The sequence below is a fragment of the Stegastes partitus genome, unplaced genomic scaffold, assembly GCF_000690725.1.
Source record: "Stegastes partitus isolate 25-593 unplaced genomic scaffold, Stegastes_partitus-1.0.2 Scaffold112, whole genome shotgun sequence".
NCBI lineage: Eukaryota > Metazoa > Chordata > Actinopteri > Pomacentridae > Stegastes > Stegastes partitus.
In genome coordinates this window covers 232,676-249,079 of record NW_007577843.1, presented here as the reverse complement: position 1 = coordinate 249,079, position 16,404 = coordinate 232,676, and the positions used below count along the sequence as shown (strand labels likewise).

Sequence of the window (16,404 nt, the reverse complement as noted above, 5' to 3'; positions counted from 1 at the left end):
ATAATGCATATGGCTATATTTATGACGGCCGGGCATAAGCAAATATATAAAACCTTGTTAAATTTTAGCTTTTTAGATGATTCTTTTGTTAAGAGTGATGCAGAGTGAGACTGTACAGAAGAAAAAAGGCTTGATGTTACAGTCTGCCAGGTTTTTGTTGCTCTTGATCTCTGGATCGACTGGAGACCAGATTTGGCGTATTAAATACACAAGTCAGACACCCCTGCAGAACAGGTCCAGTGCCCTCAATGGCACACAGTCTGCTGTAAACGCTGGACGACACTTAAAAGAGCCTCTGTTAAAGCCAGGTGTCTAGATGATCAGCTTGACCGGTGGGATTGTAAAACCAGAAAATTATCACATTTTGGACCAGTGCAATGGAAATAAAGATATAAAGATAAAGACTACATATATATTGTCCAAAAAAATAACAGATAATGAAAATCAGGAGACTGCAGGAGATCAGCAGCTCAATGATATGTTTCATGAATGATCATCTTTAATATTTCAAACAAAAACCTTCTAAATGTGTCCAAGTTCATTTGCTGATGCAGTGTTTGCGGCTTGAACCCAAACTGTTTCCTAACAAAGCTATTCCAATGAAATAGCCTATAAAAGAGGCTCCACTTACCTCTGAGTATTTCAACAAATGCTGCTGAGTTTATTACTTAAACCTAAAGAGTTGAATGGACATTCTCTTTTCTCTCTGTGCCTACTGTCAGGTTTATCTCAAAAAGCAATGAATGAATTTGCACAAAGCTATGTGAAAGAAAGAAGCTACTTATTTTCCACGAAATCCAGCATTAAATATACATTGACAAACTTGGCTGGTATTAGAGGCAGTGGACATGTGATCTACTTTAAACAAGTGCTATGTTTTGCATAATGCTACCTTCACTTTCTATGTGGCTAAGTATAATGCTAGGACACAAATGAAAGCAACACAAGTAAGTTATAGTTTTTGATCATCTGCCATTAACAGTCAATCAAATTAGTGCATTTTGTTTAACTCTGTGTTTTTAAAGGATACAAAAACTCCAAACTCAAGCACTCTTAAATGATATCCTGTGAACAGAAGCCTACCAGTGGACTCACACTGATTAATACTCTCTGTAGTCTATGCTGTGTATGCACTGTGGCCTTGGTGCAGCACCACTGCCTGTTGGTTTTCTGCTAAAAAAAAAAACAAAAAAAAACTTGACATCCCTGCTACAGCTGAGTAGAGCTCTGTCCATAAACAACGATACACCTTGTATAAAATTGCCACATCTACTGAGACAGAACTAATAGAACCCAGACATGCAAATCAGTGAAAGTGAGTTTGCCTGGTTAAGGTATTTAGATCTCTTTATATGCATTAGGAAAAGAATACTATACATTACTATTAGGCATATAGGGCAAGCACTTCCTAAACTTGATTGTATCTGCTTATATACTCAGCATTTTGGTCAACGGATGTTTTAAGCATCTGGGCATATATGAGCAAGAGTAAAACACAACCTACATACTTTTTAAAAAAGTTTTTATTGATAATTATTTACTCTGATTACTAAAGAAACATAAACAATGCATAATGTGATCTCTGAGAAATCTTGCCAAAAAATCTTCACTTTTGATGATGTCTGCTTTAAATTGTGTGTGTGGTAAATATGCAAAACCATTTTAGGAGTGAAAAACAGACCCAGTAAGCAGAAAACAATGAGGACAGGCAGCAGACAAACTAACTTATTGAATGCATCAACTTTAACTCTCAGATGGCCTCATATTTTGGCAACAATTCCAACTCTCAGACAAAAAGGACAGACAACCTTAGGTAGGCTTTGGTCAATGGCAAGATGTGATCTGCACCATGCTGTACTTCTTACATACTCCACAGTGTCAACCACTCAGCCGTACATTTCCTAAACAAAGATTACACTCAGCTGTTTGACGGAGGAGTGATACACTGACAGCATTTCATCACTCTAACAGCCAGAATGCAAACACACCACAGTCTGTGCCATTGCCGGTGTGCATGCTAGCTCTGATCTGACGTCAAATAATAAGTTACTTTTGGCTCTGACTGTGCAGCCATGACAGAATCAATTAGATCAGCTCAGACTTCCTTGAAGCATTGAGCAGGTAGTGGAGTGGGCCATCATGGTATTGATCAAAGTGAAAGGGTTTCTTGTGAGGTTGGGGTAGAGAGGGGGAGAAAGAGGCTCGCCTGAAGACGTCAGCCCGCCTACAGATCAACACTACAAACTCTTCTACGAGAGGTCAGGGGCTGCACAATGTCCAAGACACACATGTACAGGCATACATACACAACAGTAGTATACACAACTATGCTAGCTTCAGTAGCATCTCAGATTGGAAATGATACGATCACACCTTAAAGCGATCTGAGGGAGCCGGAGAAAGAAGAGAGAGGAGGCTGATGCTTCACTGGCAAAAGCATCCATCTTCTGACATGCTCACTCACATTAACGCAAACATGCACAAGGACACTTGCATTTAACCAGCACATCGTTACACTTATGAAGACTGAAACATATAGACAGAAGGTGATCACATAATCACACGCAGACACATAGTAAGGCTCAGAGTAAGAGAATGCAAGGCAGGCAGTAAGCTCAGCATGACCAGCTAGCTTGTAGTGCCGACCCTCCGTGCTAAAATGGTAGATTCCAGATTTCTCCCAATGCAATCTGCCACCAGCAACCATGGAGGCAAAACAGTAAGAAAAGAGAAGAGGAGGGATGCAGGAACAGAGGAAATCTAGTAATTTCCCTTCCCTCCTCTCCCTCAGATAAAGCACACACAAACATAAAAAGGCACATAAACACAGACAAACACAGAGGAGACAGGAGGATGGTGGTGGTACTTACATGAGGACTCTGTGCCGAACATGGCTGGACCGGGAGCTGTGATGGAGAGAGAGGAGGAGGAGAAGGAGGAAGGAGAGGAGAGAGAAAGGGGAGGGTGAGAGAGAAAGAGAGAGAGGGGAGGTTGATGAGCAGGCAGCTACACAGCGGGGGTCATCAAAGCAACACAATGCAGCCAGCCGGCCGTCGCTGCCTCCCAGACGGCCAGATGCCCCAGCTCCGCTATCCGTTGCTGCTTTAAAAGCCCTCCTCCAAAACGCACACACGCTCAACTAGTCCTGCCGCCAAAAAACAGGAGGCCTTTTGGAGGATTAAATCCAAAACTACATAAACATAAAATAAAAACAAGCAAAAATCCTTCACAGAAACAGCAAGCTGTGATGAAATCCAGACACGGAGATGTGGTTGTGGCTAGCTACTGCATCTCTCTTTCTGCAGTCTATATCCTCCTTGTCATCCTCTCCTCCGTCACTCTCTCACTTCTCATTCCACTGTAGGATTTACTAACAAGAAGAGAGAGGAGAGAGGGAGAGTCTTTCCCGGGGAGATGGGAGAGAAAGGAGGGAGTGAAAAACTGAAAATCTGGTGAGGGGCTGCTGCCACTGCTGCTGCAGCCACTGTAAGACAATAGCTATGCAAACAGCGAGTGACGTCAGGACAGAGGGGGGAGAGAGAGAGGGAGAGAGAGAGAGAGAGAGAGAGCTGTAAAAAGACTGACTGACAACTGCTGCTAGATGGAGAGAGGGAGGAAGGCAAGGAGGAAGAGGGGGAAAGAAGGGAAAAAAGGTGGGAGAAACATGAGCGAATGGGAGAAGGAGATGGAGAAACAGGGAGTGCATGAGCAGAGAAGGAGAGATGGATAGGCAGAAGCAAAACGGGGGCAAAGATAGGGAGAAGGAGAACTAGAAAAGGAGGGAAATGTGAGACAGGGGAGAGGAGGTGGGGTGTAAAAAGAAAGAAGTAAATTAAAGCAAAAGTGATTAAAAAAAAGAGGGAAGGAAAGAAAAGGAGACTTAGGGAGGGCAAGACAGAGAGGAGGGTGAAAAGATAAAGAGGTACTAAGGGGGAGGAGAAAGGCAGCTAACGCTGAGGGTGGGGGGCACTGGAGAAAAAGAGTGGGAAGCAGGCCAGTCAAAATGGTCTGTCTACTTTGGAGCTAAAAAAAAAAAAAAAAAAGCCAAGGATACAGCAGGACACACACACATACACACACGTGCACACACATGGCCAGCAGGGAGCCAGACAACATATTTTCTACTGCCATCACACAATATCATCAATCAAACCTGAAGTGAAGGTTAAAATACTGTATCAAAAGATATGGAATCCTAATCACATTGACTCATCTAGTCCTTGCTCTGGGATACCGTTCACATTTTTATTCAATAGTCAACGCCATACAGTTGCATATTAAAAAGATTAGAAAGCAAAAAAGGGTGACCTGCCACTGTTTGACAGTGACTAATCCTTCACATCCCTTAAATCTAACTCCTAAGCAAACCAAGTCTACAGCAGAGTATGTTAGATATATTTCCTTTGTCCTCAGAAGGACAAAGTATGTAATCATTTCCTCAACTATTTATTCTTCTCCTCTGTTTGCATAATCCAGTATGTACATGTTTCAAACAGAACCCCAAATCTGCATTATATAGCAAAAGCCCACCCCTGGCTGGTTCATACAGGAAACGCGAATTAAGACTTCTAAATCTACATGATTCAAGTTTTTCTTCCTCTTACAAGACGCATGGAGACATTATAGTGCTTACAGTGAACTGGTGGCAATTGGTGAGTGTCATTATTGAGGTGTCTCGTAAAACTTTACAGATGGATCTGGTGTGCCTCTAAATGTAATAAATTGTATGTGTAATACAGCAACTGTGCAGCAGTGAGACACACTGAGCCTGTTTTGAGCAATTGAATGTGTACAGTAGTAAGTCTGTACAACAGGCTGCTAACCTAAATAAGTAGACGGGCGGTCAGCCGGACATTCTCATGGCCCCCACCATGAATGGGGTGAAGCTAGCTAGCATGTGGATTAGCTCAGCTGCTGAACAGAAGAGCATGTACTGATGGAGGCCTGTGTTCTTTTGTGTCTCATACACCCTCCTCCTCCTCCTCCTTCTCCTCCTCCTCCTCCTCCTCTCCCCATGTCTTTGTCCTTGAAGCACAAGCTTGAGACCCCTTCTCTACTCCTGTTACCCTGCAAAAAATATTTCTTTGACGCAGTACTGAGTACATTCTTTTTTAATAAGAAAAACTTTTCTTTTCCATGTTTTGATACTGCATATCCATTTGTAGAAATGTTTACAAAATGTGGTATATATTATATTCAATATGCTCCAGCTTTTTTGATACAGATAAAGTGATATTTCTTCGCTCCTACACTTTATCTACATTTGTTCCTGGGCAAAATTGCTTGAACCAAGGAAACTGAATTAAAAGGAAATTGAATCATCTGACTCAGTTGCCACTTTATGAGAGTTACAATTTTTGCAGCAGATTTGTTAAGACATCTCCTGGGATCATGCCAACTGCACTTAGGGGCTCTCTCTCCAACAGCCAATTGAAAAGTACACTAACATCTGTTAACACATTCCATATTCTCATTCCTGGGCTTGGTCGACCCAAGACAGGGCAAACATTGTTGACATGCTGTAAGTCTCTTTCTTATCACCATTACCTCCAGTATTTGACCATCTGAAAAAAACTATTTTACTCTTTGGCTTTTATGTTTCCTCCTTGACATTATTCCTAATGGTCACAAGGGAAGTATCTATGCTAGGGATGCAAATTTTAAACAATATTAACTGCAGTATCATCAATAAATAATCAATGAATCTTTATGGTAATTAAGTACAACAGACATTGTTCCAGGAGCTGACTCTTTTTTTTTTTTTTTTAGAACTATATGTGATTTTCCTGTCATACCTATAATCAATTGTCACCATCTGCCTGGTTACACCGGTCAAACAGCGCTAGGAACATTGTCCTAACAAAGTAAGGCTTGCCTTGAAATCATGTGCTCTGGACGCAAACCATTGACAGCAACAAAAGTCTCTGTCATGGTGCGCTGTTGCTAACTAAACCTCCACAATGCTCTCTGGTCACCAACACAGAACTGTCTGTAATCCAAATGTTGACCACCACTTTTAATAAAGGGAAAGCACTGATCTGTTTTCTGTTTTAACCAACAGATGTCACTGGTGAGCTTTCCAACCAATATATATGTCTAACCCAAGTGCCCCACTATAACTGCAGTTTTAAGAACATCTGATAAAAGTACATTTCTGTGGGGTGCAGGACAACTTGAATTCAGCAAAGGGCCGAGCTATCGAAATGGAAACCCTGAATTCAGTGTGCTTTCCTCTTATGCCAGCTTTTCACAATTTTGCTCCCTGATCAGTAATAGTATGATCTGAAGTGCTATGGTGCCCCTATAATAATAATCACAGGGGCTAAACAAGCTATGAGTAGTTTCTCCCAGTGGGTTGCAAAATCCAGCTAAACAAATATCAGGTTTTCTCATTACTAGTAACTGAATAAATACACCAGACCAATGCACGAAAATCTGTTGTTCTATGTTTGTACTGGCACTTAGTACCTGTCAACACAGCTTCTGCCAAAACATCACGTTTCACTGAGAAAACATATGCAGTAAGAACCAGTGCTCAGAGCTGTTTCAAATAATTTAAATCATAAATTTTAAGCCAGAGTAAGCACCCACACAGCATTTTGAAAGCGGTCTTCTTCTAAGGTAACCTAATTCAGTAACTGAAAAACATAACTGGTTATCTGAAATGGGAGTGTGGTTCCCCATTTCAGAGGTTTGGAAATATAAGGCAACCGTACACTTTTGACTAGCATTGGGGCAATGCTTCTACACAGGTTTTGCAGTTACATTTTTCAATTGTCAGAACAGAAATGCTGTTATTTTCAACTCAGTTGTGGGTGACCCAATAGCCAAGCAGGTAGGGTGCATTTTCAGACATGCACCCTGTTCTGTTAATCTGAGGGCAACTGAACATGGTTGTGTCATATCTAAAAACACATCCTGGTCACTTTTCCATAAAAGTTGCACCGGCAATATTACTAGGTCAGACCGAGCAAGATTTCTGCAGTCTAAGCTGCTCCACCACAATAAAGGATAGACACACACAAGCAGCAGTACTTGGAGCTGTGTGAAGTGACGTTTCACATTTCAGTACCAATACTCTTCCAAAAACACTGCAGATTGCAAAAGTCATTGCAATATCAAACACATCTTTCTCATTGACTTTACAATTGTAAATCTATTAGGCTAAAAACTAAAATGTTCATTATAATAAAGCTTGCCTGTGATAAAAACAGACAGGGAAGTATGTTTGAATGAAACATTGAGAAACATTAACAGAAAAGTGACAGCAACATTCATTCCTAATGAAGTGACAGCATCTTAATGAATGCTGTCACTTCAAAGAATTGATGAAGCCAGCAGTGGTCCAAATCTTATGTCTGTAAAGGGCTGTAAGTGCGAAATCACTGAGCAGAGAGTCCCTGGTTCAATTCCTGGATGTCATTCCCTTACTCTACATCCCTAAACCTAATGTCTCTCTGCACTACCACTATGATATAAATGCTTTCTCTTAAATCAAAGTGTGTTGGAGTCACATGTGGCCTATCGGTTATACACCCTGGCATCCGGGTCCCATTCTCTCTGCCACAAAGACAATTAGCATGCAAATCCACTGCAACAGCAGCAGTGAAGTCCAGGTAAATAGGGGTGCTAATTGAGTCAGACACTGAGTAATGGAACAATACTGTTCCTTCAATGAATGCTTAACTTAAAACAGTGCTCCTCACCACCTCTATTCAGTGGCGCTGCATTCATGAGCCATTTATTCCTGAACAATGCACACCTCACCCCGCCCCCGCTTCCATCACAAAGTACCACCCCGAAAAAGCATCTCCTCCCGGTTGCTAAGCAACTGAAAATAAGCGTGAGGAGTGTGGCCATCCTTCAGCAAAAGGAAAAATAAGGAAAAGCATAAAGAAGGATAGTCCATTTTGGAAGTCTAGCAGACTTGATGTTGACACAAGTGTTGTTGACAATGAGATAGCAGGAGGTATGAGCTGTAGAAGATGAACACCATGAAGAACCATTATGTTCAAAAATGGTATTTTCTAAATGGCTGTATGCCAAAAGCCGTTCCATCCTTGTCTTATTTTACACATCCCATTAAGTACAGATATCTACAAGAAAGGATGCCAACTGGGTACATATCTCAAAGGATTCTATGGAGGAATCAGGGCAGAAAAGTCTCCTTAGGCCACAGTGTGTAACACCTCTGACAATTCATCTTTCTTTTTCACTTTAATGAATTTTAGGAATAGACCAGGTTCAACAAATCATGCCTGGTGTCCTACCAATGTCTCGACGAGAATTTGCAAACCACCCAGCCAGAGGCTTATTTACCGGTGGTCAGATGTGGCATTGAACTGGTGGTCATTTCCTGACCTCACAACAATGAATTTACAGCACTCAAAGCCAGCTGGTGTGAAAAATGGATTTTGCCCTCTAGATCTACCATGCATACAACAGCAGGGATACAATGATAACTAGGCAATCGTGCCCCCCCCAATTTCCCTTTCAGAGGAACCAGACTCTACCACAAAAGGAAGGTTGGTGAGGCTTTGATTACCTCCACTGGGTCACAATTCAAACACAGCGGCAACATTCAGCTAACTGGGTCAGGAACACAGTGACTGTCACTGCTGACACCAACTGGTCAAGATGGGGAACTGTATTTCCCTAGAACCGCTACCACTAGACCACTAATGCATGAACAACTATTAAAATCAAATGAATTACACTCGACTAGTTTGATACACAGACATTTCAATGTGAATGTTAAAGCAAAACAAAAAACAAACTATTATCTAAATCTGCATTAAATCTATATTATGGTTGAAACATCTGACTAAACTTTCTTTATAAAAACATACTTCTCACAGCAAAAAAATATAAATCTGTATTAGTGTATACTGGGCCCAGTCCCAACCTTTCCTGCAAATGGCTACAAAAACAGAAATCCACTAACGTAAATGTTCAAAGGAAAAGTTTTGATATGAGACAGGAGACGTTGGCTGTCACAGAATAGTAGAACTAATTTGAATAGGTGCAGACAAGCTAAACTCCATCTAAAGTGAGTGTGTTGATGGACCATAGAATGGAAGAAACATTGCACATATGTACCTGATTTTCTCTGTACAAAAAATAACAAATACATTGATGCATGTAGCTTAGAGAGGACTATAAACAACAGAGGGAACAAGAACTAGAAAGTAGACAGACACAGAAAGAGGAACACGACTCCATATGTACCGATTCAATTCACTGCATCTCTTTAAATCTCTTCACATGACATATGTTCCTTTCCATTAATCTGACAGCACGAGTCGGCTACATGTCTGAATGAGCACCCTAATCACTTTTCTGTAAAGGTCACAACGGCAGTCTTACTTGACTGGACCTACTACTATTTAAAAATCACTTTTAACATGATACAAGTCTGAACTGCATCCAGTTAGATGAACCGAAAGGCAGGCAGACGCAACACACTTTGAGTGGTTTGAAAGGATTTGGGAAGGCTTTGTCCGCATTTTAGTAACAATACTGGTCCAGAAGCAATTAAGAAAACCAAAGACACACTTTGCTACCAAAAGCACCAAAACACTTTTCTTCTTCACTGAAATGTTATAAATGTGGTCTTTTCTATGTAACTGTGAAAAAATATAAAAGAACATACCCAAACAGTGTTTCAAGCAGACTGTATACGGCATGACACTGATTCGTACTGAATTTATCAGTTTGCATAGATTCAAATATGTGCAGGCAGTCAAATCTTACCTGCACTTACACACAGGCTACTGCACATCATTCATCAAACTGTCTTTGTATGTAAAGTAGGAAGACAGGATGAGGAACAGAGGGTGGGGAAATAACCACCTGCTTCATGTTAGCAACCTCTTACTGTGGCTGTTAGCCTTGTCTGATGAGCTAATCTCTTTGGCATTAAGCCAACCCCAGTCCAGATTTTATTTACAAATTAGTTAGTGGGACCAACTCTTGAGGTACGGGCTGTGCTGGGATGAAACAACATGTTACACTTTCATTATTTTGCCAACTTTGTTGAAGAAATGCACAAAAGAAATTGCCACAAGCACAAATGTTTCTGTGCACACAGGGGGAAAAAAGACTTGGAGTGTGGACTTCTTTCCAAACAGGGCAGGGCTGTGACTTGACAGTGTTGCATACACTGCTGGCTAATTTGGTAGCAAGTTACCCTCTTCTGGAAGTCTGTTCTAAATTATTTAGCTGTGGAAACTAAAATCATTTTATCATGCCACCATATCCTGTAAACAGAGCGGTACATTTCTTGCACTGCTGCAAAATCCACACAAACACTGGGAAAGTTTTGCTGTTTGTATTGTGGCCACAGATGATGAACTGGTGAGTTTCCAAAGACTTTCAGTTTTAAATCTAAACAGCTGCTCTATTACATTTATATAAAATGAGAGTGCATTCAGATGAGTCTGACAGAGCAAAATATAAAAAAATATATTTCACCTACTGAGCTTCAGTTTCTGTTGCACAGTTCACATTTCAACTTTGCCCAAGCTAGAAAAAAAATTTGCTATAAGCTTTTAAGGCTAAAAGCTTCTCCTGTTCACCTCTTGTTCTCTTGACTGCGATAGATTTAGAGGTGAATACTCATTGGATAGTAGATTCTACCTGGATTCACCTCATCACTGTACTTCACTAGAAGTGGCATTTCACAAAATCAGGGTGCCTACGTAACAGTCGTGACCTTTCCCTTACTTGGCCAGAGCAATCACTTGGGGGGCAGATATTAGAAAGCCAGCTGTGCAGGATTTGCAGTGTTTCCCTGGAATAGCTACTTTGGGAATTTAAAGGTGCAAAAGCCTAAAGGCTAATCAAGGTTTTGTGACGTGGATGTTTTCTGCATGAAAGCAGACAGAAAGTGGGCAAAAAACAGACTTTCAGTGTGGACTTCTTTTCAGACAGGGCAGGGCAGTCTGCCCCATCAAAGGTAGGGCAAATATTTCTGGCTGAGATCATGTTACCAGCACGGTGCACAGGTTCTAAATAAAGGTTTCCAACCAGTCTGATCTGGCTTTGTGGTGAATGTTCTGTGGTTGCCTGTGTCACATCTCTCAGTTAATTCAGAGGGTTTCTTTAATTTTCAAAATCACTGACTCTTAGCTCAGTGGTCAGTGTGATGTATGGAGATGTTTATTGTTTTACCACACTGACATGATAAAACAAGTCTGTCTTTTACGTATTTATTTTAGTATTTCCTTTCCTTCCACAGCTATGGACCTTGTTCTCAGTACAGAGGCTTAATTGGCCCATCCCAAGCTGACAATGTTGGAACCTTTTTGCAGTAAAAAGTCTGTCAGAAAAAATCCAGTCTTCAAAGAGATTTTATTTCTGATGCATGAATTCATTCACTGGGGAATATGAAGACTGGGAAGGATGCCCTGCAGAATGTGTCTGAACCCAGATACAGTTTATTAGCCAGCCAGCATTTTCCACAAAAACATAACAAAACATTTCTTCAATTATATCCCTGCTCCACTGGTCACGAAGGGGTTCTGGCCGTTGATATGGCACCATAAAATGGTTTGTAATTCAGCCTTTTATACTCTGACATTTTGAGTCTTATGGCTGTGCATCAAAATGATGATGCCTAACCTAGAGTTCAGAACCAATCTAGCTCAGCAACTGCACCACAAGCAGCTTTCTGCTGAGTGTAGCAATCTATACAGTTGTGAAAAGGGACTAGCTTCTTTAAGCTTAGCTTAGTTCAATATCTAACTTTAGAAAAGAGACAGAAATGCTGGTTGTGACAATTTATTAGATGGATGATCATTTACGCAATACAAACTCTGCACTTTAAGCAAACAGGATGCATAGTTGAACCAAATATATATCAGCACATCATGAGTTTGATGACAGTGGATGATGGTGCAGTTCCTAACTGTGCGACAGACACACAGTGAGGTGCTGACCAGTGCAGAATCTAAGAGTAAACCTGTGTCTTTAAGCCATCATTTAACAGTGATGCCCAGGGAGAAACTCTTTAAAAAAGCTGTATACATTCCAGCATAGCCAAAAACAGCAGCCTAAATACACTGCAGGGAAGTTCAGCCAAAAGATGTGCCACATTTTGAGCAAGGGACACGACTCTCACCCTTTTTCTCACACACGGGGCGTACACATAACAACTGCTGAACCGACCATGAATATGATTTGGGTCATAACATCTGATGAGACCAAGCTGGACTGAGTCTGTTTCAGTCTGGGTCAGTGTGGGTTAACAGTCAGTAGATAAACTGATATGATCCAAATCTTCTCTTCCGGTTGATGCCAGTTTTTTGTTTTTTCAATGTTGTGTTGTAATATTTTCAGCTGACATCAGAAACTAATGGTGTGCTGGTTTATTAACAGCTTTTGCTTAAGTTAAGCTTGTTGTACAAAGTTCACTCACCTCCAGTTCCCTGTAGAGGCCTTTGTGTCCTTCGGTTCTCTCTGTCTCAGCTACACTTCTCTGCCCTTTTCCAGGGAAAAATCACCTTGCATACATGCTGCCAGTGATCATCCATATTTGTTCGATACAAGTGCAAGTACAGGGACTTTTCAGCTGCTTTGCTGCCTGAAATTATTCTCACCAGTGTGTTTACAGTGTATTTACTAAGTGTTTGGTGTGTAGGATACCTCCTGACGGGCAATGTCTTAAATCTGTTTTACATGCAGTTAGTGGAGACAGTCTCTAATAGTGGTTTGTCCAGCCATTGTATGTTTCATCTGGAATTCCTGTAGGACTTTATGGAAAACAACTCCACACAACGGTTGAAAGATGTCTACGTTCCTGCAGATATGTGAATCAGAATAGCAAATGAATCCCCTGGTAATTCCTTTAGGTAGCAGGCTAAATGTGTTTTACCTTTTATACCAAACTCAGTTTGGTGACAGATCCAGTTCACAAAATGCATACTGACTCAGTCAGGCTGACAACAAACACAAGTTTATCCCAGGTCAAAATTTCCAAAAGGGTTATCATCTGTCAAGCTGTCTGACAGCTAACCCTGTGGCTCATAAGTTGGTGACACTGTAGCTATCCTGTCAACCAAAATAAGCACTGAACTCCACACATGGATAAAATGTGAATTTCATATTTAGCCTTCTATAATCTGTGTCCAATTTTTTCCTGCCTTCCAAATGGCTAAACACAGACACAAGGTCAGGACTATAGTTTAAACTGAAGAGAAAAAAACTACATATTTCAAGCAAAAGATACATTTAAAAAAAAAAAAAAAAAAAAAGATAAAGCTTTGTAGTCCGTCTCTTAGCATAGCTAAAAATGTTTTGCATGGATCTTCAACAACTTCACGTAAAGAAATCAATTGAAAAAAGACATCTTTTACCAAGAATCCATACATGGTTAAAATCAAGTCCTGCTTCACTCCCAAGACGGTTCCGTCTCTGTTCTCTAGGGGGTTGCCAAAAGTCATTACAGGAGATGCAAGTAACCACTAACTAAATTTAAACTACAACTGAGAAAAAGTGGCTGATGCGATAAGCTGATAAACAGGTCTGAGGGGGAATCCCACAAGATCAAATCTCTGATGGTAAATGGGAAATGGGAACTAAGAAGAAACGTCAGCTGTATACACTGATGATAATGAGGAAGAGGAAGTGAAAATATGTTATCAATACAAGACCTTGCTAGATGCCATCTGTTAATGTCAAACAGAACATGTATTGTAAGAAGGGTGGGTATGATAAGTTGCAGTTTCGGACTACACTTGGTCATTGGTTATTATTTGGTGTTATGGTATTAGATTTTTCCTAAATGTTAGTTTCTTATCTGTTGCATTTTAACTTCAGTTATAACCTCACTCTCAGTTTAAGGTCTGTAGCATCAGGTCAACTGGGGCGCATAGTAGCTCTAAGTAATATTTGCAGCAGAGTCAGACTGCCTGTGTGCCATGAGTCAAATGTGACACGGTGTTAAATTACACAATAAGGTGCAAAAAAAAAAAAAAAAAACTTTGATTGCATAATACAACAGTAAACAAATAATTCAGTACATCTCTGTATTTGCTCATCCTTATCTACACAGAAGTAAAAAGTGCAATATTTTGCACATCAACAGGACTAAACAGGTTCATTTGCCTATTAAAATCTGCTAATGTTGTGTTGTTGTCAACATTTTTGACACACCAGCTAAAGACGTGTCAAGGAAAAATACTATCTGCTACAACACCTCACACGCTTTTGACAATCTGCTTGTTTTTAGTGCCAATGTGTACAGAACATCAGATTATTTAAAACTTGCTAACTACTACAGATACAGAACAACCTTACCACAAACTGAAGACGAAGAAATTACTTCAACATGTACTATTTTAAACTTTAATATTGAAACAAAGGCTATATTAATCAAAACATTAAGATGTTATTATTTCCTCAAAGCTTACAAGCACATGTGCTGGTGTGCTGAGAGATCAAAGCTGAGTTTTGGCTACATATCTACCAAGTATCTGTCATTTTATGCTTATTTGCCACAAAGCAGAAAGTAACCTCAGACCCTCGCTGACTGTGTACACAGACTGGTTTTTTAGGAGGCCACAAGCAAAGAGGTCTAAATTCAAAGCAGTGAAATTTTAGCCATAATCTTGTGGATGAAGCACAGAACAGAAGCTATGTTAATATTGTTCCAGGGCTTATACATACCTATTTTTCATTTTGAAATGGAAAATGATCATATTAATTTATGCAGGCAGTGGATAAGTATTACGGTTCGAGAACAAAGATTTTTCTGGGTTCAGAATTTTTACCTAAAGGGCCCTCAGTCAAGGGATACAGTTGCCCCTGCCAGGCATGATACTGCATTTTTTGAAAAAAAGTGACCTTTGACCTGTAGCAGAGCCATTTTTGCACTAATTGACCACAAAATCTAATCATTTCGAGGAGAGGCTGTTCCTAGCTCACCTGTAAGACATAAACTTGTTTGACCTCAGCACTCGAGCTAGAGACTATTCACAGACACACACACACACACAGATGGACAGAAAGACAGATAGGACAGATTACTATATAGTTGCCAACGATAGAGTAATCAGGGGCAACTATAATAACTTTGAAGAACAGGAACTAATAAAAAAAATCATCTTTACGCTTCTCCAAACTTATCTGGGGGACTGGGGCTTGTCAGACACCTGATTCAGAAGGCAGCAGCAGCATTAACACCTTTCTGCTCAAGAAGTGACAAGGTGACAGTCAGCAGCATGCTTCATGCCACATTAAACCTGTCGCATAAACTTCCAACGCCCATGCTTTTGGTTATGACTGTTCAATTTTAACACACACACACACACACACACAACTCTTAAACTCCTCAACCAGCCTATGTGTGCCTGCAGGCGCTCCTGCCCTCTCTAGTTCCAGCCAGCTGGCTTTCTGAAAGAGCACATTCTTCCATCTGCTGCTCAGCACAGAGTCACAGGAGACTCATCACTGGCTGCTGTGAGAGCAAGAAGCCACATAATGCCAACTAGACCATTGAGCCCACGTTGAATGACCAGCAGAGGTAAACAATTTAGGTCCACAAAGGTAACAAATAGTGGTACACTTGAGCTCTAAGTTAGGGCTTACATTTCTTTTGAAGCCACTAACGTTGCTTTAAATGCATCTATAATTGATGGGGGGTTTCCCAAAGCGACAAAAACGAATATTTTGCGAATACACAACTTGAAGAAATAGCAGACATTGTGAACTCTGGAGTAACAGACACCCTGCACTGACTCATGATGAAGAGCAGTAAAAACAATACAACACTCTGCTCCTTTGAATTGGCATGTGGTGCTCGCAAAGGAAAACTAATTACACGGCAGCTCTGAACGTCCTATTGGTCCTTTAATGTGCATTTAACGTTAGCACATTTTCAGACAAGAGGACTTCCATTTAAACTTGGCTAAGTGTTAGCCATTCACCCTGCTAGCTAACTGCTAACATGAGCTGGCTAACCTTTGCAAAGCCAGAAAACTTAAAAAAGCAAATAAACGGAGGCACAGTGAATGGCAGCGTTGGGGAAGTAAATGAAACGATATGTGTGTGAGAGGTTACCTCAATTTGTGTACGCGGGGAAGCCGGTTAAATCCTTATTCGTAGCTAGCATTTCTTCTACCAGCACTTCAACATGTGTCTAGTATCCAGCAGCAGCAGCGGACTGTGTGTAGACGTGTCTGCAAACGGGGCTGGATGGCTAACGTTAGCTAACAGTTACCAGTTAGCCGCCGGCTCGCTAATCTGGTCAGTTAACTCCCACCGCCCCAAGATGTCGCTCTCACTAATTCTCCCAAGAGATAAGGCAAGTTCATCAAGTTGACACTCGAAATTAATTTAGCCATATAGCAATAAAAAATACATAAATAACCCTCTGCTTTTTTTCCAGGTTTCTATACACTTAAA

At 40.7% G+C, this 16,404-nt stretch overlaps 1 protein-coding gene across 5 annotated transcripts in view; it reads right to left on the bottom strand.

Annotated features, from left to right (window-relative positions):
- The window catches only part of LOC103354564 (suppressor of tumorigenicity 7 protein homolog), a 56,840-nt gene extending 40,683 nt beyond the window's left edge, over window positions 1–16,157 (bottom strand). For 4 of the 5 annotated variants that reach the window (XM_008277980.1, XM_008277982.1, XM_008277983.1 and 1 more), the window contains exons 1-2: window positions 16,060–16,157; window positions 2,871–2,906 (exon numbers count right to left, since the gene is read on the bottom strand). In XM_008277980.1, the coding sequence (XP_008276202.1) occupies window positions 2,871–2,892 (22 nt within the window). In that variant the 5' untranslated portion in view covers window positions 2,893–2,906; window positions 16,060–16,157. Of the gene's footprint in view, window positions 1–2,870; window positions 2,907–12,418; window positions 12,448–16,059 lie in introns of those variants that run through there. The other variant, XM_008277981.1, reaches the window with a different exon arrangement.
- Between the last annotated feature and the right edge of the window lie 247 nt (window positions 16,158–16,404).